The 21,960-nt window shown below is 43.1% G+C and overlaps 1 protein-coding gene across 1 annotated transcript in view; it reads right to left on the bottom strand.

The window, feature by feature from the left end:
* ttc38 (tetratricopeptide repeat domain 38) overlaps positions 1–21,960 on the bottom strand; it is a 37,630-nt gene that overhangs the window by 9,032 nt on the left and 6,638 nt on the right. Inside the window, exons 4-11 of the mRNA XM_033968710.2 lie at positions 20,792–20,963; positions 17,906–18,079; positions 13,109–13,184; positions 12,662–12,781; positions 10,262–10,321; positions 10,003–10,041; positions 8,182–8,263; positions 3,506–3,671 (exon numbers count right to left, since the gene is read on the bottom strand). Coding sequence (XP_033824601.1) covers positions 3,506–3,671; positions 8,182–8,263; positions 10,003–10,041; positions 10,262–10,321; positions 12,662–12,781; positions 13,109–13,184; positions 17,906–18,079; positions 20,792–20,963 — 889 coding nt within the window. The remainder of the gene's footprint in view (positions 1–3,505; positions 3,672–8,181; positions 8,264–10,002; positions 10,042–10,261; positions 10,322–12,661; positions 12,782–13,108; positions 13,185–17,905; positions 18,080–20,791; positions 20,964–21,960) is intronic.

Raw genomic sequence — 21,960 nt, 5'->3', positions numbered from 1 at the left:
CCTGATTGGCTGTTGGACTGTAGACCATTGTGTCGTGCGTCCTGATTGGCTGTTGGACTGTAGACCATTGTGTCGTGCGTCCTGATTGGCTGTTGGACTGTAGACCATTGTGTCGTGCGTCCTGATTGGCTGTTGGACTGTAGACCATTGTGTCGTGCGTCCTGATTGGCTGTTGGACTGTAGACCATTGTCCATCAGTCTCCTCCGTGCCGTGTCTCCTGTCCAGTACAGAATGTGTTCAGACAAATTTACATAAACGTTGGATCTCAGTGTGACTCTGAAGTGCTGTACGTTTGCAATTTGTTTTCTCCCCGACAAAACCCACAATGTCGATGAAACGTTCTGCACCGACAAAGACGCCTACGAAGGTTTGAACTTTGAGAGAGTTTAAACGAGAGAGAAATGTGAGAAAATGTTAACGCCTGTGTGAGAAAAGTGTATAAAGTGTGTGGTGAGGGGTTTGACAGACAAAAACAGAGAGAATAATGTAAAAAATAAAGCTGATACTTCACGGATTTCACCTATTGCGGATTATTTTTAAAACGTGGCTCCCGAGATAAACCAGGGACCACTGAACATAAATACGACACTGGATTAGGAATTGAATCCATAACATCGGTTCTGGACACTTCCTATTTTCCTGCTGTTCTCAAACTTATCATTGCAACACTGTAATTTCCCCAGTGTGAGACAAACACTGGTTTATTTTTATCTTAGTTCTAGTTTTGATAGTTTGAAAAAAGCCATTTTCAGTCCCTACTTGGCAACCGCAGCCACACACTTTAACAAAACTTTACACAGACGAGTGGGTCTGGAAGCACATGGTCATTTGTGTCAAAATAAACATGGAGGTTTACAGGAAAAATGGAGGAAAATAACGTTATTTATCTCAGGAAAAAGAAATGATATGTTTTGGTCTGAGTGATGCGAGAGGAGAGGATACGAGTTAGAAAAAAGGTTTGTCACACTGTGGTCCGACTCCACAGCAACCCCGCACTAGAATCATTTAATATCGAGTATCGGCAGAAGTATCGGCATCGGTAATGGAACTGAAAAGATTGGATTGGTGCGAAACGACTAAAAACACTCAACATAAAAGGTCCTATATTAAGCAAAGTTGACTTTTGAGAGCTGTAAGTCAAGTTCTAACGCTGTTTTCTCCTCAAAAACAGACCTGGAGTTGTGTTTTGTTTCATTCACACAAATTTGAGTCACACTTTATGCTCCGTTCCACCTTGTGATGTCATCAAGTTGTAGTTTTCAAGTTAACAGCTCCTTTTTACCTTTAGTTCAGTCGAGATTTGCAATTCCCGGGTTGGAAATGATCCAAATGATTCTATAAATGAAGGTGTGTGGAGTTTAAAAACACAGTGGAGCACTTCCTGTATCACCACATGATGACATCACAAGGTGGAACAGAGTGTGTTTTTCAGTTTGAGAGAAAAACGCAGCCTAAATCTGCAGGTTTGTGCGTTAAACATGTGTGAATGAAACAAAAAAGACAACACCAGGTCTGTTTGTGACGAGGAAACAATATATAAACTGCTTTTCCGTATTTAAATAGCCGTTTCTCTCCCATGATGCATCACTCCACACTCCTACAGCCTCAGAACACACAGTTACGCAACCGAAAACACATCATTTTAATCAAAGTTTCTGTGGGCTGCGCGCCGCTCTGAATGTGGGGCACAGACTGTCCGTGGTCACGCTGACAGAACACATTAGAGGCGAAGGTCCCTGAGGAGGATCCGGCGGCTGCTCCGACATCTGCTGCTCCGAGACGCCGCTCGGATGAAGCTCACGAACACGTCTCACTTCTGTCTGACATCTCGGGGTTTCTCGGCCTACGCTTCCTCCTGCCTCTCCCTTTACGTAAGTCTGAGCAGCTCTTATGTGGGTGATGCTGAGGTGTGCAAAAGGGAACAGGAGCCTACACCTTCATGAAGCGGACGGGGAAAATGTAGGATGGGTTTTTTCTGACAAGTATTACAATAGTTCAAAGACAAACTAAAGCGTGAATCACATTTCAGAACGAGTAGATCTGTACAAACACGACTGGACTTTATTATAGAAGTGACTGAGTGAGACGTCATCACAGCTTCAGCTCCAAATGAAGCTCATCGAGGCCAGAGCAGGAAAAGAGACCACGAGTATCATAGCAACGAAAGAGCCAATCCAGAGAGAGGCTGTTGGAGGTAACGCCCCTTCCCGCCCACACCGCTGGTTTAGCAGGGAGTGGACGCTTGGCAACGCTGTCAATCAAACCTGTTGCTAACGCTAACAGGAGCGACCTCGGGGAAAGAAGGACCTGATTTGTCTGTTATTAATGTTCAGATCTTGATTTACAGACACAATAGTGAAATAAAAACCCCAGGATCATGTAGAGGGTTAATACGAACATTTAAGACCAGAATGAGTCTGAAGCAGCAGAGACAGAGAGAGGACACAGTTTAAAAAAAAACAAAAAAACAAAAATAAACTTACAATAACAAAAAAAAACTAAACTAAAAAAAGCATAAAAATAAAGTCAAAATAACAAAAAAGCAACAACAAAAAACCCCAAAACAAACTCAAAATAACAAAAATAAATAAATAAATAAAAAACCCTCAAAAAAGTCAAAACAAAACAAACTCAAAATAAAAAAAAAATAAATAAATAAAAAAATCACAAAATAACTCAAATACCCCCTCAAAATAAAATAAATAAAAATAAAAAATAAACTCAAAATTAAAAAAATTTAAAAATGCGAATACAAACATTTAAGACCAAGCTGAGTCTGAAGCAGCAGAGACAGAGAGAGGCACAGATTTTCAATAAAAAGTGAATTGGAGCCTGAGTCGATGGAGCCGTTTGGAACACAGCGGCGAGCAGGTTAACTATGTCCATTTATATAAACAGTCTATGTCAGGGGTCAGCGTGACCTTTAACCCCCAAAGAGCCATTTCGACCCAGTTTCCACGGAAAAGAAAACACCAGGAGCCGCACATACTTTTTGACGTCTAAAATGAAGAGAACACTGTGTATATTGTCATCGTTGCTGTCGGAGCGTCTAGGAGCCTAAATTCACAGGTTTCCGTGACGTGACGCTTATTCGAGCAATGAAAAGTAATAAAATAAAACTCTATTTTAATGTTTCAAGACTGAAGTGTGGGCGTCTCTGTTTAGACTGATGCCCCCACGACCGGAGAAGAGGAAGAACATGGAGGGATGGAGATTGAGATCACAATAATCTAACAATTTAGAAATACAATAAAAAAAAAAAGAACACAAATAAAATACACTTTAGGTAAATATTTTCTCACAGTGTAAAGATGACAGAGCCGTGTTTGCCCCTGATCTTTGGACTTTATACAGAATAAAGACACAAAACTTTAATGTTTGTGGATAAAATGTTGGTCTTTAAATCGACGACTCAAACTGTGAAATTCTGGCTCTTCAAACATTTCAGCCGTCGTGATTTTCCAGTCCAGTTCTGTTTAAGTTCATCTCGCGGCTCTTACTCACCGAGCCAACTCCTGCAGACCCTGGAGAAGTCTCTGGGACGTCCCGTCGTCTTTAACGCCCAGCGACGCCATGAGGAAGTGGGCGTCGTTAAACAGAGTCACGTGATCGTCCGTGTGAGGCTGCGTCACCTGGAACAGCTCCCTCCAGCGATCTTTAACACCGACGCCTGAACGACACAAAGCACACGAGCTACTGATGCTTTACAGGGATATCATCAATGTGACCTGATGCTAACTGGAGGCACTGCTCTGTCTGAAGCTCTTACTCAAATTAGACTTTAATCTGAGCTTTATTTTAACACAATCAGACCAGAAAGAAAAGACTTAGTTGTCATTTGAGAGGGGCTTGTTTAACAGCACAAATCAGATCATCACAGTCACAAGCTAGCTAGCATTAGCATTAGCCAACAGTTTTTCTGTGAGTCACTCTGAAAATCAAACAAGTTGAATGTGACATCTTGTGAGGTTAAAACGGAGACGTGTTTCAGAGACAGTCGAGGCTGTGATGCGTTCATGGTCCTGTTTAGAGCGACTCACTGATGCTAATGCTAATGCTAGCTTGTGACTATAATTTTCTGTGTGACGTGTTTAACAGCACAAATCAGCTCACCTTCTGCAGTTCCAAGTCAATTTCTATGGTCAGATTGTGTTAAAATAAAACTCAGATTAAAGTCTAACGTGAGTCTCAGAGCTTCAGACACAGCAGTGCTTTCAGTTAGCATCACACGCCAACGAAACATTGACGACATCAGCTGCAAAGTATATTATAGTATATATTTTTTTCTTGGGCTTGTCACTAATTATGAAAAATTTTGGGAGAGAGAAAGAGTGAAATCTGAGTTTGTTTGTGATATTTTTTATAATGTTTGACTCTTTTTGACAAATTCACTGTTTAAAGCTTTTTCTGCACATAATTCTGTGTCTTTTTAGTAAAATCCAGTCTGTCCAAAGCCGTTCTGGTGTTTGTGAATTAGCCCCGACTTTAAAAAAAAGACACCAGCATCAGATGAGACACTTAACTGTTAAATAAATAAATAAAATAAAAATAAATATAAAAATGTATTCGACAGGCTCATTTCTTTGGTCTCTTTTTTTAAACTGGATGCCCTTCCTTTAGCATCAGGTCATTACTGTGACTGGAGTCGCAATGTTAAAAAACACAACCAGCTATGGATGAAGTACTCAATGCAGTTACTCAAGTAAAAGTACAAATACACAGGTAAAAAGTAAAAGTATAACATGAAAAATCAGCTTAAGCAAAATTATTTAAGTACCTGCTTAAAAATGTACTTAACAAATGAACAGCACTGTGAAATACTTCTGCTTTTTACTCTTAAAGTGTAAATGTAGAGATATTTATTCAAAATGAGACATTTTAGTCAGTTTTTCTCATAAATTTTGTGTTTTTATTTTTGTTTTGCTCAAAGTCGAAGCTTAAACTCTTAAACTTTATTCAGGATGTTTCCACGAACATAAAAATAACCCCTGAAATCAGATGAAAAGTACTTTTACTTTTCAGTCCTGTTCAAGTACAGATACTGCTCTCAAATGTATTCAAGTAAAAGTAAAAAGTACACACTGTAAAATGCACTTGTTCAGGCGAATGGAACTAGTAAACTGTGGATTTCCAAACCCTTTTTGCGAGTTCTGTGTCAGGTATTAAACATTTGAATAAAACGACTCGGGTTGAAACTCTAATTACACAGATTTCAGATGCGACTCTGCAGGTGTCAGGATAATGGCATGTGCTGTGGGGAATGACAGCTCCTCATTAGCCACTTGTCTCAAAACTAAACAAAGAACATTAATATAAAATTATACATCCAGGCTAATTATTCAACAGATAAACTTTTATCGCTGGAGTCGAGTTTCTGCAGAAATATAATGATTAATGTTTTATTTAAGGTTCTAGATCACACAAAACTGACTGACTATTGTAGCTTTAAGTCGTGTTTTAATGCCGTTTCCTCCTCAAAAACAGTGAATCAAACAAAAAGACACAACTCCAGGTTTGTTCGTGACGAGGAAACGACAGAACAGATCAGAAAACAGCGTCATATGTGTAATTAGAGCGTCACTTTAAAGTCTCATTGTCTAAAGTATTTGATAAAGCAGATGATAAGGAGGAATTATTTAACAGTCTGTTCAGTTTATTAAGTACATCCAGTCTCCACAAAAGAGCACGTTTTGTTTTTAGAATATTTTTTAAAACTGAGAATAATCAATACAAAAATGATGCTGTTCTGAGCCGCTCACTGTGCTGCTGTTTCCAGGTGAACAGAAGACGAGACTTTAGACAAAAGGAGATTATTTTAATTATTCTGAATTGTTTTACCATTTATTTTTGTTATTTTGTGATGAGTGAGCAGCAAAAACGGCTCGTGTCAAATATGGCCCAAGTACCAGTATCGGCCGTTACACATTTACTACCGGGCCGCACAAAAACAGTAAATAATTCATCAGCGACCGCATCTTCTCTGACGTAACTTCGGCCCGTCCCTCATGACACGATAATGAGTTTGTCTGGAGAAATATAATGAAAATCCTGAGAGGAAATCGCCACATAAATCCATTTGATCTGACGGTGAGTTTATTCTGTCTGTGCTGGATCTGCTCTTGTCTCCACGACGACGAATCACATAAAACACATCAGACACGACGCACAAAAGAGCCACAAGAGAGTCAGAATGAGCCACAAACAAAAGTCTGTGGAGAAAAGGTCGACTGAGGAGCCAGAAGAGGAGCCGGAAGAGGAGCCGGAAGAGGAGCCTACGACCTCCAAGAAAAACAAATCTAAATCTAACAGACGACACCAGGAGTCCTACTTAAAATGTGAGTTTGTCTCTACAGGTGAGTCTCACGCGCCGAGTCGGCTCTGTGGAATATGAGGAGGAAAAGTGAACGAGGCGATGAAACCTTCAAAACTGCTTCAGCTCATGAGACGAAGCACCGGGATTAAAAGACAAGACTTTAGAGTTTTTGAAAGAAACAAACGTGAACAAGAAGGAAACAAGAAACAAGCTCAGGACTCCACTGATTCAGCCTGTGAGGAGGACGGTTTCATTTGATTTTGTCCATATTTATCTGTCCGGTCTGTGAAAATAAAACCTACATTATTCTGGTCCGTGGTGCAAAAAAGGTTGGGGACCCCTGGACTAAAGGAGAACGCTTTAAATCAGACGTATTGTGCTTTTTGTTACAAACCGTTTCTAGGGACAAAAGGAAATGACAACCAGATGGTAAAAGGGTAAATAAGTGTCTTTTTAATAAATAAATGTGAGGGACACGAGTGACATAGAACTAGAATTATACAGCAGAACTAAATGACAACAAAAGGAGAAGAGAAGAAGTTCAAAATGGTACAAAACCAAAGGATTCAATACAAATCGACACAAAAGGAAGAGACGTTGAGCAAACTCAGAACAAGTCGAAGGAATTTACAAAGTCACAACAGTCACATGGTTCACTGACAGAATCCAGCGTCAGGGGGCGGGTCCTTTTAAAGGCGTGGCAGCTGCAGGTGAAGGTCCAGGTGTGGGCGGGCTCTAGGGCGTCGCACCGATCGGCTCGTAGCACCGGGAGCCAATCAGGAGCCAGCTCAAAAACAAGAGGTCTGTCAGATCAAGGCTCGAACGAACAGATCAGCAGCAGAGACTTTATATTTCTGACTGTAGGAGGCGCTGTGTCGCTCTATTGTTTTAATCTCTGACACTCGTGGATCATTATGTTACAATTTGCACATTTTAAATCACAATATTCATCTAAAATAACTTTGTAAAAGAAAGAATTCAGTTGCAGACCTTTGTGCGACTGTTGGAGGATTCTGGCTGCGTTGTTTAGTCGTTTTGGTGCATTCTGACTGACACCGTGTAGATTAAGAAAATAAAACTGGAGACTGAAGTTGGTGCAGAGCAGTGGGCGTGTGCGGGAAAACTGGAGTTCATCTTGAAAATAAGTGACTAAACATCGTTCAAACATGCACGAATCACTGCAGATACGGTTTAAATCTCTGAAAAGTCGATTTTGCAGAAGAGGTCTGCTTTAAAGCGACGTGGGCACTGTGAAAATGTGACCACACCACCGACAGAAGTTTGCAGTGAAACGAGGTCGTGGATACATTTCGTGCCATTTCAAATCATATCATTTGGATAGAAATGATCATCATCTCTATATTTCAGCCCGAAAATATCAGCAGGGATGGTCTGTTCCTCAACCTTTTTTGCACCACGGACCAGAATAATGTAGGTTTTATTTTCACAGACCGGACAGATAAACTCCACAGACTTTTGTTTGTGGCTCATTCTGACTCTCTTGTGGCTCTTTTGTGCGTCGTGTCTGATGTGTTTTATGTGATTCGTCGTCGTGGAGACAAGAGCAGATCCAGCACAGACAGAATAAACTCACCGTTAGATCAAATGGATTTATGTGGAGATTTCCTCTCAGGATTTTCATTATATTTCTCCAGACAAACTCATTATCGTGTCATGAGGGACGGGCCGAAGTTACGTCAGAGAAGATGCGGTCGCTGATGAATTATTTACCGTTTTTGTGCGGCCCTGGAGCAAATGTGTAACGTTAGTCAGGTGGTCAACCAGGTTAGTGTTTGAAGGCCGATAGACCAGTCGATATGCTAAAAAAGAGAAAATATCAACTGGTCCAACACAGTCTCCATCTTACCCTCCATTTCCAGTCGGTAAAGCAGAGAACACGCGTCCACCATGTCCAGCATCGCCCCTGAGACTTTGGCACGTCGGAAAATCTGAGCACAAAGTACAAGAAGAAACAAAATATGACAAAACTACTCAAATCAAACAGTAAAAGTAAAAGTTTGTCATGTGAATCCCGCTGAGACGAGCCTTGAAAGATTGATGGGTTTAACGTGATGTAAGAATGTGCCGTTGTGTTCAGATGTATGCCATACCGGAGTAACATTACGCAACGGCCTCGTACGACGCAGGAGGCAGAGCGCAGACACACAGGCAGCTCCGGCGTGTGCGCTTTACCGTCGCAGCGTCTGAATAAAATAATCATCAGGTTGGAGCATTGACAGAGGCTCATCGTACATGGGTTTGATTTGTTCGCACTTGGCCTTTTGACTGCGCACAAAACTACAACAACAAAGTGCTTTTAGCGACTGTCCCTCGAGAGATAATGTACGGAATAAAGCAGCCGATAAGTGCCACATGCAATCAGAGCCCAAAAGCATGATGGGACGAGGTCATGGACTGTGTAAAGACGTGGACCCGAGTGTTCAGCTCCAAATGAAGCTCATCGAGGCCGGAGCAGGGACAGCGGCGAATTTAGAGTCGAGTTTTATATTTGGAATTCTGACCACAAGTATCAGAGCAACCAAAGAGCCAATCAGGAGCGAGGATGTTGAAGGTAACGCCCCTTCCCGTCCACACCTCTGGTTTAGCAGAGAGCGAGCGCTTAGCAATGCTGTCAATCAAACTTGTTGCTAACGCTAACAGGAGCGACCTCGGGGAAAGAAGGACCTGATTTATTAACACGTCTCAAAGGTTTAAACGACCAGATCACACTGTTTTCTGATCTGTGTTATGTTTCCTCGTCACAAACAGACCTGGAGTTGTGTTTTGTTTCATTCAAACGTTTAAAACCTTACATATTTACGCTGCGTTTTTCCCTCAAAAAACGGAAAACGCTCTGTTCCACTTTGTGATGTCATCATGTGGTGATACAGGAAGTGCTCCACTGTGTTTTTAAACTCCACACACCTTCATTTATAGAATCATTTGGATCATTTCAGTCCTGGAGTTGTCTCTTATTTCGACTGAACTAAAGGGAAAAGGAGGAGTTCACTTGAAAACTACCACTTGATGACATCACAAGGTGGAACAGAGCGTTTTGAGCTTTGTAGATGTTACAGACGAATAATAAAGTGTGACTCAAACATGTGAATGAAACAAAACACAACTCCAGGTCTGTTTTTGAGGAGGAAACAGTATTAGAACATGGATTAAAGCTACAAGAGTCCATTTCTGATTGGCTGTTGGACTGTAGACCATTGTGTCGTGCGTCCTGATTGGCTGTTGGACTGTAGACCATTGTGTCGTGCGTCCTGATTGGCTGTTGGACTGTAGACCATTGTCCATCAGTCTCCTCCGTGCCGTGTCTCCTGTCCAGTACAGAATGTGTTCAGACAAATTTACATAAACGTTGGATCTCAGTGTGACTCTGAAGTGCTGTACGTTTGCGATTTGTTTTCTCCCCGACAAAACCCACAATGTCGATGAAACGTTCTGCACCGACAAAGACGCCTACGAAGGTTTGAACTTTGAGAGAGTTTAAACGAGAGAGAAATGTGAGAAAATGTTAACGCCTGTGTGAGAAAAGTGTATAAAGTGTGTGGTGAGGGGTTTTACAGACAAAAACAGAGAGAATAATGTAAAAAAAAAAAAAAGCTGACTACTATTTTTAGAACATAACCCCCACGATTAGACCAGTGTACTCCGTGTACGGTCGAGTCGTCGCACTGACCTGAGCGTCGTAAATGTGCAGAGCGGCGTCGTAGTCTCCCTGTGGACCAAGAGGACGTCAGAGGGAACAATTTGAATCAGATTGCACAGATAGAGACTCTTCTGAGAAAGTGGGTTCCGCCGATACAAACACAAATTAATCTTGCGATGTAATCAACTCTAGACTTTAAATTACCCAGGGGTGCGGGTATCAATGAATAGGCGCTCGACTACCCCCCTCGGCTCTGCGCATGACTGAGAAAACTCATTAAAATCCTTACCTTCTCGATGAAGTACAGCGCCCAATGCCAATAGTTGTGACTGGCGAGCATACCCGAAACCTGGAATTAAACAGAAACAGGTCCTGGTGAAATCTGAGCAGTGTTAACGCAGGCGACTTTGAGCAAGAAGGAAACGAGCGAGGTTATGCAACTGGTGAATCGTATCGTGCATTTCCGTCTTTAAGGCTCTCGACGTCAAGGAACCGCTCACACATTTACACACAGACACGAGGCGAGAGCGTGAAGTGTCCCGCCCAAAAACACGACGACAGTAGTGCTGGGCGATATGGAAAAAATCATCACGATATGGATTATTTTATAACACTGTGACGATACATATCACGATAAAGTTTGTTTTCAGTTATTCTCTGAAAAGTTTGACAAAAATTTTATTGCGCAAATAGGGAAGGCAAGTTTATTTGTACACAAAGTAATTCAAAGTGCTTAACGGAATAAGAAAGACACTAAAATCACAAGTCAAAACATAAATAATCATCATAAAATTAACATTAAAAAAGCAGAGTGCAGAATAAACCCCTTTCAGTCACAGCAGATAAACAGAACCGTCTGAGTCTGGATTTAAACATCGTCAGAGTCGAGGCCTGAGTCACATCTTCAGGAAGAATGTTCCAGGTTTTAGCTGCATAAAACTGAAACAGTGATTCCTCATGTTTAGTCCTGACTCTGGACCAGCAGGAGGCCGGTCCCTAGATTTCTCTCCTGATTTGAAGGTTTTAGAGACAGAGACTGGAGGTGACGCTGACACTTTCTCTGTTTATGTAAAATAATTATAAATAGAATAAATATGCAGCAATGGCCGACACCTCGGGCGAACGTGACTCCTGTGTGGTCGTCTGGAGAGTACGCAGCGTGTAAACGGCGAGCGCAGAGTCCAGTCTTTGCTGATGAAATCGATGGTTAGGCTCATGTACGGCTGCTGTTCATCCACATGTCAGTAATCAGGGCGTAATGCATCTCTGACATGTTAGTGCCACATGAACCATCTCACACTCTGAGGACTTCAGGGACCGGCCTCCTGCTGGTCCAGAGTCAGGACTAAACATGAGGAATCAGTGTTTCAGTTTTATGAAGCTAAAACCTGGAACATTCTTCCTGAAGATGAGACTCAGGCCTCGACTTTGACAATGTTTAAATCCAGACTCAGACGGTTCTGTTTATCTGCTGTGACCGAAAGGTTTTTATTCTGCACTCTTCTGTTTTAATGTTAATTTTATGATTATTTGTGATTATTTATGTTTTGATTTGTGTGATTTTAATGTCTTTCTGATTCTGTAAAGCACTTTGAATTACCTTGTGTACGAATTGTACTGTACAAATAAACTTGCCTTGTCTAATGTACCACACTGCAAACATCCTGCTGTATTTTACTTTATTTTTAAGCTTTTTTATCTTTATACATGCCCTTATTTGTACTTATTCAGTGTTTTTATGTTGCACTTTATCACCAGAGAGAGTTCTTAGTTCGTGGGCTGTGTTCACTGACGATGGCAATAAAAAGTCGTCTTCTTCTTCTTCTGGATCACAGACTTTGATGAGATCTCCAGAGCCGTCCTTCTCAGCTACAAACACAGGAGCCTTCACAAACGTAACGCGAGATGCTCATGTGATTTGTTTACGGCGCTGGGACGTTTTCACTGCTTCATCTTTGGCTGGTTATAGTTTTTCTTTTTGCAACTTGCCCCCGCTGTTCCACAACTTGGTTTAGCTCGGATTTTTGGATTGTTAAGTATTCTTTTTTCGTGAACCTTCTTTAGACGATAGAAGTGGTTTGTGGTGTTGGCGTCGGGCGCAGGAACAGTGTCAGACCTCCTGAACCCAAAATGAAACCAAATCACAGACGTACCCCCTCTTTTCGGTAAAAGTTCTTCTTCTTGGGCCGCCTGTGTAGTCGTCTCTGTTTCGACTCCGAACATGAAACTTCAACCTGTTGTGGGTCCATCAGAGAATGTAAAGCAAAACCACAAGACAGAGGAGGAGTTTCTTTGAGCAAAATCTTTCTTATTCTTCTTTATTTTCACTTATATAAACTTTAGAGTCTGTATCGTGACAAGACGACACTAATACGATCGTCATGGGTTATTTAATGAGATATTTGCTGTAATAATTGATCAAATTTGGTTAGAAACGATAGAAACGACAGAAGCAAAATGGCCCAACAGACACTTCTCTATTGTCCCGATGACACGTATCGTCATATCGCCCAGAACTAAACGAGAGCATCCATCTGAGAGAGCTGGAATCGCACCATCAGCCTGTGGGTCACTGGATCTGAACGCTCCAAACAGTCACTCACTCTACCGACTGAGCTACTCACACAGATTTATGTGAAAAAAACAAACCAAAAAAAAAAAAAAACATTCTACCGCAAATGCCACCCACCTGCCAGTCACTCTCTCTGTCGCCCATAAACTTCAGGCCTTTATCCACTTCTGCTTTCATCTCGTAGACGTGAGCTACAGCGTGAACCGCCCAGGCATCATCGGGAACCAGAGAGAGACCCTGAAAAGAGCCGCGGATGAATGCAGGCGTCACAAAACAAAGGCTGGCTTCATAGCACCCACAAAATGGCTCTTTAGAAATGATTGCTTAACTCTCCAAGATACTGCCTTTCATTTTGTCCCATGATGGACTCGTCCCTGTTGTTCAGAGCGGCACATTATGACTCAGGCGACAGTCCGGCTCTTTAATACACGAGTAAGAAACCGTCTGCGGAGAGGCCATTAGCGGTGACAGCTACATGCTAACATATATGTCCTATTAGCAATCAGGCTCACGTAGACGCGGAGATTGTAAACAAAATGACACATAATGGGGAAAAAATCTCACCTCGAGAGCCACTTTCTCAGCCTGGTCGTAGAAGCGAGTCTCCAGGAGTCCAAACGAGTACAGCCCTTTGAGATAACTGACCACACAAACACATAATCACATTTACTAAAGAGCAGACGCACGCTGGCACGGCAGATAACAGCACGGACGAGGCAAAAATACATTATATGGAAAAAAAAAACTAGAACAGAACGATTCTCTGATCTGATCTAATGTCGTTTCCTCGTCACACACAGACCTGGAGTTGTGTTTTTTTGTTTCATTCTCACATGTTTAACACACAAACCTGCAGATTTAAGGCTGAGCTCTTCTCTCAAACTGAAAACACTCTGTTCCACCTTGTGATGTCATCATGTGGTGATACAGGAAGTGCTCCGCTGTGTTTTTAAACTCCACACACTTTAATTTCTAGAATCATTTGGAGAATCTCAGCTCTGGAGTTGCCGATCTCTACTGAACTAAAGGTAAAAAAGATAGAACGGTAGATTGAAAACTACCACTTCATGACATCACAAAGTGGAACAGAGCGTTTTGAGGTTGTAGTCAGACTAATAATAAACAGTTACTCAAATAAAATGAAACAAAACACAACTCCAGGTCTGTTTCTGATGTAATAACCACATTATAACGTGGCTTAAATCTCACAACAGTTAATTCTGCGTAATATCGGACTGTTCTCTATAAACTCGACCCTTTGCAGCCGTTACACGTGTTTCTTGAGGAGCTTTTACGCTGTTTGTGTTTACACCTTAAAGGCCGTGGACCCTCCTCGTGTGAGAGAAATAACCCTCCACAGAGCCCCGCTGCACATCACTGTCAGCTCCCAAAAACTCTCAGACTTTTCCCTCTCCAAAGTGATATGAGACTGACAGACGTGCAGCCTCTGCCCCGTGACCGGCGCCGTCACTCACCCGCACGCCGCATTCACACAGGACAAGTCGGGTCAAGTGTGTTGCCTCGGGACACAACAACAGTCTGCCACCGAGTCACTGCAGCCGAGTAACACAACGAGCAAATACATGGTAAAACTCTGTATATTATGATTAAAACGGGGGTCGTTTTTCTGTTTAACCATGAAAAAACGACGCACTTAAATCTGTAACGAGCGTCACAAACCTTTGCTGCTTTTACCGTAACTTCCAGAATATAAGTCGCACTTTTTTCATGCAAGTCAGATGCGATTTATATGGTTTTTTCTTCATCTTTGTGCATTTTTGGCTGGTGCGACTTATACTCCAGAAAATACAGTAACATGCATGGATTTTACACGAGAGATTAATTCTGTTTAAAATTAACAAGTGACACTAAATTGAACGTGGGCACCGCCTTCATGTTTTTGATAATTATTATTTTAGCGTAATAATAAACATCCTAATATCTGAGGAATCGTTCAGTCGTCCAGGTCTGATCCAAAACTTCTGTTATTTTAGAGTGAAGACGTTTCGCCGCTGCTTCAGTTCTGGTCGGATTACTGTTGGACACTGCCTTATATCTGTCTGAAGGTGGCGCTAACGACACTGAAACTGAAGCTAACACCTGTTTGTTTACAGTTTCTGTTTGATGACTCGGGCCAATGAGCTTCATTAAGTGTGCACTGTGTGTCGAGTCAGATTTTGCATCATCGTTCAGGCCCCTAATGGGAGCACTCACACCGATTAGCATACTGGCTATTAGCATACTGGCTATTAGCATACTGGCTATTAGCATACTGGCTAGCACTATTGTTTTCCTTGTTTTGATTTAGGCGAAACGTCTTTTTATCGAGACATTTTTCCCCAAATGTTTGCATTTCGATTGGACTAAACGGGTGAACCTCACTGGCGTCTTGGTTGAGGAACGATTATTAATTATGTTTATTTTAATGATTTTAAATATCAGCTCATCGTCCACAGTGATGTTGTCGCTGTATCGTCTGTCGTGATGAAGAAGGAGCTGAGTCCAAAGGCGAAGCTCTTGATTTTCCTCAGTCTGCGTCCTGCCCTCACCTGTGGTCATGACCGAAAAGACGAGATCACGTTTGTCAATGGTTTTCCTCTGCAGGGCGGCCTGGGGACACCGCGGGGTCCCACTGGAGGAGCTGGGGGACGTTTCTGGGGTGAGGGAAGTCTGGGAGTCGCTGCTCAGACTGCTGCCCCCGCGACCCGGATAAGAGAAAGAACACGGACGGACGGATTCATGATTTATAAATGGAGCACGGTTTGTTCCTGTTCTTTTTGTTCGTGCCAAAATGACGAGGCACAAACTGGTTGTTCTGATTCAGGCGAAACATCTTCACTCAAAACTTTTTATCCAGTTGACAGAATTACAGTTTTTTGCTACGTCCTAGTGTCTTATATTTTACATTTGCTCATGACCAACACACGACCATCACCTTTATCCAGGAGAGAGAAAAAAACGATGCACTGGATAAATCTGGATGAGCCGATCACTTCACTCTGTTCATCAAGATCCTGCAAGATTTTCTCTCTCACGTTTGCATTTGGATTGGACCAAAAGGTTTAAAAGCTCGTGACGACGTGAATTATAAACGTGGAGCAGAGTTTATGAGCTTTATCTTCTTCCTGATCCAATAATGCCCAGGCACATGACGGTTGGAACATGTATTTATGTAAACGAAATGAAATAGCATAAGAAATAAATTGAAAGTTTTTGAGAGACTGTAATTTCTAACTAACGACTTGTTTATTTACGATGTTTATTTATTATAATTTACAACAAAATCTTGCCTTGTCTGACGGATCTCACCTCATCCACAGACTGTAGACCGTATTTTCTGGACTATAAGTGTCACTTTGTTCACAGTTTGTCGGGGGTGAGACTTAAACTCAGATGTGACTTATATATGAAATGATTAAAGTCTAGAATTTCACATCTGAAAACTGCGCAAGGAAACTTCATCTTTCTCTGGAGTTGGTGGATTTGTTCAGAAGCGACACCGACGAAGAAGAATTCAGTGGATTTATTGATTTGGAGTGAGATCCAGAGTAAACTTGTTGTTTTTTCTGCTTTATTTATGTGATTAACTGTTAATATCTTACGTTAACAAACCAGACACGTGTTCAGTTCTGTCTGTGCTTCATGGAGCTGAATAAATATAAATGTGTTACGTTAGCGTGATGTACTGATATTCAGCCTGTTGGTCCACATTTTATTATTATTATTACAACTTGATTTAAAGAGAAAATGTCTGTTCTTGGTCTCAGATTTTGTTAAATAAATTTCCCCAAAAACGCAACTTATATATGTTTTTTTCTTCATTATTGTGCATTTTTTGCCCAGTGCGACTTATAGTCCGGAAAATACGCTACGTGAGTGTGACGTCACCACAGCGTTCCGCTACAAATGAAGCTCATCGAGGCCAGAGCGGTTATAGCGGCGAATGTGAAGCAGAATTCTAGATTTGGAATCATATCTAGATCAATCAAGTATCATAGCAACCAAAGAGCCAATCAGGAGAGAGGATGTTGAAGGTAACGCCCCTTCCCGCCCACACCACTGGTTTAGCAGCAACACCATCAATCAAACCTGCTGCTAACTGGAGCCGGGAGCACACCTATTTGAACGTAGCAGCTAGCGGTTTAGCTACGTCCATTTATATAAACACTATGGTGCCATCCACTTGTCCCAGCATTTTCAGACAGTGTTCCCTCAGTGACTGGACCTGGACGGGGGGGGCGTGTACCTGGACAGGGGGGCGTGTACCTGGACAGGGGGGCGTGTACCTGGACAGGGGGGTGTGTACCTGGACGGGGGCGTGTACCTGGACCTGGATGGGGCCTGTACCTGGACAGGGGGGCGTGTACCTGGACAGGGGGGCGTGTACCTGGACAGGGGGGCGTGTACCTGGACAGGGGGGCGTGTACCTGGACAGGGGGGCGTGTACCTGGACGGGGGGTGTGTACCTGGACCTGGACGGGGGGCGTGTACCTGGACGGGGGGGGCGTGCACCTGGACAGGGGGGCGTGTACCTGGACGGGGGGCGTGTACCTGGACCGGGGGGCGTGTATTTGGACGGGGGCGTGTACCTGGACCTGGATGGGGCCTGTACCTGGACCTGGATGGGGCCTGTACCTGGACCTGGATGGGGCCTGTACCTGGACAGGGGGGCGTGTACCTGGACAGGGGGGCGTGTACCTGGACAGGGGGGTGTGTACCTGGACGGGGGGTGTGTACCTGGACCTGGACGGGGGGCGTGTACCTGGACGGGGGGGCGTGTACCTGGACCTGGACGGGAGGGCGTGCACCTGGACAGGGGGGCGTGTACCTGGACGGGGGCGTGTACCTGGACCTGGATGGGGGCGTGTACCTGGTCAGGGGGGCGTGTACCTGGTCAGGGGGGCGTGTACCTGGTCAGGGGGGCGTGTACCTGGACGGGGGGGTGTACCTGGACCTGGACGGGGGGCGTGTACCTGGACCTGGACGGGGGGCGTGTACCTGGACCTGGACGGGGGGCGTGTACCTGGACCTGGACGGGGGGCGTGTACCTGGACGGGGGGGCGTGTACCTGGTCAGGGGGGCGTGTACCTGGACGGGGGCGTGTACCTGGATCTGGACGGGGGGCGTGTACCTGGACCTGGACGGGGGGGCGTGCACCTGGACAGGGGGGCGTGTACCTGGACGGGGGCGTGTACCTGGACGGGGGGGCATGTACCTGGACCTGGACGGGGGCATGTACCTGGACCTGGACGGGGGCATGTACCTGGACGGGGGGGGCGTGTACCTGGACAGGGGGGGCGTGTACCTGGATGGGGGGGGGGGGGGGGCGTGTACGTACCTGGACGGGGGGCATGTACGTACTTTGACAGGGGCATGTGTGGTTTCCAGTGGGGCAGGACTCGGGCCACAGAGTCCCTCATGGGGGTCTGCGCGCCCATGTAGAAGTACGAATCATGAGCGAACTTGAGGGCCAGCAGGTCAGTGGGATGGTCCAGCAGAATGTCCTCCCAGGTGTCACAGGCTTTGGGCAGGTTCCTACAGCGACAGGACACAGAGTCGATCACTTTGAGAAGAACCGAGAGAAACAAGACAAGGAGGAAAAACTTCAAGCGTCTTTACTACGAGGATTTAAAGAGCTTTATACAACAGCTGGAGGACAATGTGAGAGGCACGTTTCTTTTTACTAATGTCGTATAAACCACAAGGAAATAAAACAGATAAAAACAGCTGTGCGCCACGTTTAAAGGAGCGGGTTTGGTGCGTCTGACGAGGTTCAACAAAGACGGGATCGAGCGGAAAATACTCTGCAAACACTTCTGTCACGTCGGCTCCTTCCTTTGATTATCACCGTCTTTGTGAACAAAAAAACTCATCTGGGACATAATGAGTGTCTGAAATACGACACGAGGCATGAAATGAGGAATTTTAAACAAAGAGTGCGTCTACTTTTAAATAAAGTTATGTGCCGACTTTAATCGCATAACATTTGTTGGCATTTCATTTTTTTTATGTGTGTTTTTATCACAGGTGAGTGTCATGGCAACAAAAGAGCCAATCAGGAGCCAGGATGTTGATTTACAGACACAAACGTGAAATAAAAACCCCAGGATCATGTAGAGGGTTAATACGAACATTTAAGACCAGAATGAGTTAAATCTAAAAGGTGAAAGAGTTTATACAGTTTAAGAACAAACTGTGAACACTTGAGTTTTTACTTATTTTTGAGTCAGGCACAAAATATTTAGTGAACAGAAAAAAATAAAGCGAACAGAAAAACAGTGAAGAGAGAAACAAAAGGCACTCTGTGAAAAATGTGTGTGTTTGAGTCGCGTGTTTGAGTGTATGTTTGAGTTGTGTGTGTGTGTGTTTGAGTTGTGTGTTTGAATCGTGCGTATGTTTGAGTCATGTGTGTGTGTTTAAGTGTGTGTGTTTGAGTCGTGTGTGTGAGGTGTGTGTGTATGTTTGAGTCGTGTGTGTGTGCGCTTGAATGTGTATGTTTGAGTTGTGTGTGTGTTTGTGTTTTAGTTGTGTGTATATGTGTTTGTGTGCATGTTTGAGTTGTGTGTTTGGATCATGCGTTTGTGTCGTGTGTGTGTATATATGTGTGTGTATATGTGTTTGTGTTGTGTGTATATGTGTTTGTGTGTGTGTGTATGTTTGAGTCGTGTGCGTTTGTGTGCCTGTTTGAGTTGTGTGTTCTGTGTTTGGATCGTGTGTGTATTTGTGTGTTAGGTCAGAGTTGTGTGTTTGAGTCGTATGTGTGTGTTTGAGTTGTGTGTGTGTATGTTTGAGTTGTGTGTTTGGATCATGCGTTTGTGTCATGTGTGTGTATTTGTGTGTTTGGTCAGAGTTGTGTGTTCTTTATCTTCTCCACAGTCACAAGAGAAAAAAACTCCTCCACTTCCTGTTTTGTTGTAGATTATTTGAGTAAAAGAATCTCCTGGACACAGTGAACAGTTTTTCAGAATTCCAAACTGGGACACACCCGAGTTGAGACGGTTTGTATAAATAAAACTGAAGAGTGCGGAACATTTCAGATTCTAGACTGTAGTGATGTCATACTGCCAGATGGGGGCGCAAGAGCCAGATTTCCTTCCATCAGTGACTCGACCCAAAAAAAACAGCATTTTAACAATATTTATTTTAGCTGAATCCATGTTAAATATTATTGGACTAAAGAATGATGTGATGTCATCTGAGACCTGGTTTAGACCTGGTGCAGTCCTGGTTCAGTCCTGGTTCAGTCCTGGTTCAGTCCTGGTTCAGTCCTGGTTCAGTCCTGGTTCAGTCCTGGTTCAGTCGGGACACCTGGGACATTTCTTGTATAAAACTGGGACAAATCACTGGCTTTGTATGAATCTTCTGGGACAGGAGGACGGGGGGGGGGGGGGACGGGGGGGACACAGGGGGGACACGGGGCTCAAACTGAGACAGTCCGGGGTAAATGGGGACGTCTGGTCACTCGACCTCTTCTCCTCCATCGTTAGCTAACGAGCTCTAACCTCTGCACAGCAACGAGAAAATACTTTCAGTTTCCATTTTGCCAAATAAACATAATTTGAGCTAAAAAGAAAAAAAAAAAAAAAAAAAAAAAAAAACAGCTCCAAGGACAAAAATGAGACAAAAAACCCCAAAGAAACACATTTTATTTGTCGGGTCCTCAGACCTCGGCCTGGAGCTGGTGAAACGTTCAGGGACATTTTTTTAATAACATGATGTGATAAACTCTGATAGAACTGCACAAGAGGCAAAATCTGATTATAATCTGATTATAATCTGATTATAATCTGATTATAATCTGATTATAATCTGATTTCTGGACTTTGAAAATGACTTAAATCAGGCAAACAGATCTGACGTGAGTGACTAAAAAGGATCAGAGAGAAATGAGATGATTTTGCTCTTAAAAGTAGTAAAGGTATTTTTACTTTACTTAAATACATTTTACAGTGTGTACTTTTTACTTTTACTTGAGTACATTTGAGAGCAGTATCTGTACTTTCTACTCCACTACATTTTTGAACAGGACTGAAAAGTAAAAGTACTTTTATTATTGTTTGAAAAGGCTGAGGTTTATTTTTAAGACGTTCAGAATTTGAGCAAAACTAAAATAAACAAAAAACAGTTGGACTCAAGTTTTATCCTAAAATCTGCACAAAATACAATTAAAAAACAGGTTTAATACTGAACTAAACGTCTCCTCTAAAGGACAGAGCTGGACACACAGATTTCTCGCTCGTTTCTTACCCCTGGGAGAACAGCTGCATGGCGCGGACGTGGAGTCGCTCTCGGGGGGTGAGGTCTTGGCCGTTGGCGAGTTCCACCGTCTTCTTCACGGCGCCGGAGAGACGCTCGCTCAGTCGGGGGGAGGTGGTGGTGCCGATCAGCTCCAGCCCGGTGCTAATCACATGCCCCATAACTGCAGGACGGAAAAGACACAACGGCGTCAAGTGAAAGAGCGAGAGAAACGAGAGGAATGAGAAAAATGAAGCTTTTTTTTACGCTTTGAAAATACTTTGCATTTGAAAGTTAAAGCGGGACATATGACGCGGTTTTTAATGTTTCCTCGTCACAAACAGACCTGGAGTTCTGTTTTGTTTCATTCTCACATGTTTAAACACACAGTTCTTCTCTCAAACTGAAAGAAAACACTCTGTTCCACCTTGTGATGTCATCATGTGGTGATACAGGAAGTGCTCCGCTGTGTTTTTAAACTCCACACACCTTCATTTATAGAATCATTTGGATCATTTCCGCTCCTGGAATTGACCATTTATGCAAAACTAAAGCTCAAATGCAGCTGCTAACAAACAAAACAAACTACCACTTGATGACATCACAAGGTGGAACTGAGCGTTTTGAGCTTTGGAGATGTAACAGACTAATAATAAATGAAATAAAACACAGCTCCAGGTCTGTTTTTGAGGAGGAAACATCATTAGAACATGGCTTAAAGCTAAAAGAATCCATTTTGTGTAATAAAGGACCTTTAGACGATTGAAAAAAGCGAATGCAAAGAACATAATTAAAAACATCGAAGCCTCACAACCTTAAGCGACGCATTAGAATATAAATGGAAACTAGAACTCTCAAGGGGAATACTATCGAATCCATAGAAATGTGTTACTGACCTTAACAGCCACTTCACTACATCAAATATATGTTCAAACAGAAATACTGCGGAGAAACTGCAGCTGCCAGATATTTTCATTATTAAACAAACACTGTGACCAAACTTTAGAAACGTGGGTGGGTCTGGAAGTCCGTCCTGTCTCCATGATTTCACTGACAGGAGGATTAACCAATCAGAGAAAAGCACGGTGCATTCGGGTCAAAACAAACATGGCGGCTTACGTGGAAAAAAGTGGAAAACAACACAAATGGCTCGGATTTCTGCAGGAATAACAAGAGAAGAA

The sequence above is a fragment of the Periophthalmus magnuspinnatus genome, chromosome 6 (assembly GCF_009829125.3).
Source record: "Periophthalmus magnuspinnatus isolate fPerMag1 chromosome 6, fPerMag1.2.pri, whole genome shotgun sequence".
Taxonomy (NCBI): domain Eukaryota; kingdom Metazoa; phylum Chordata; class Actinopteri; order Gobiiformes; family Gobiidae; genus Periophthalmus; species Periophthalmus magnuspinnatus.
This window is presented reverse-complemented; position numbering and strand designations above follow the sequence as displayed.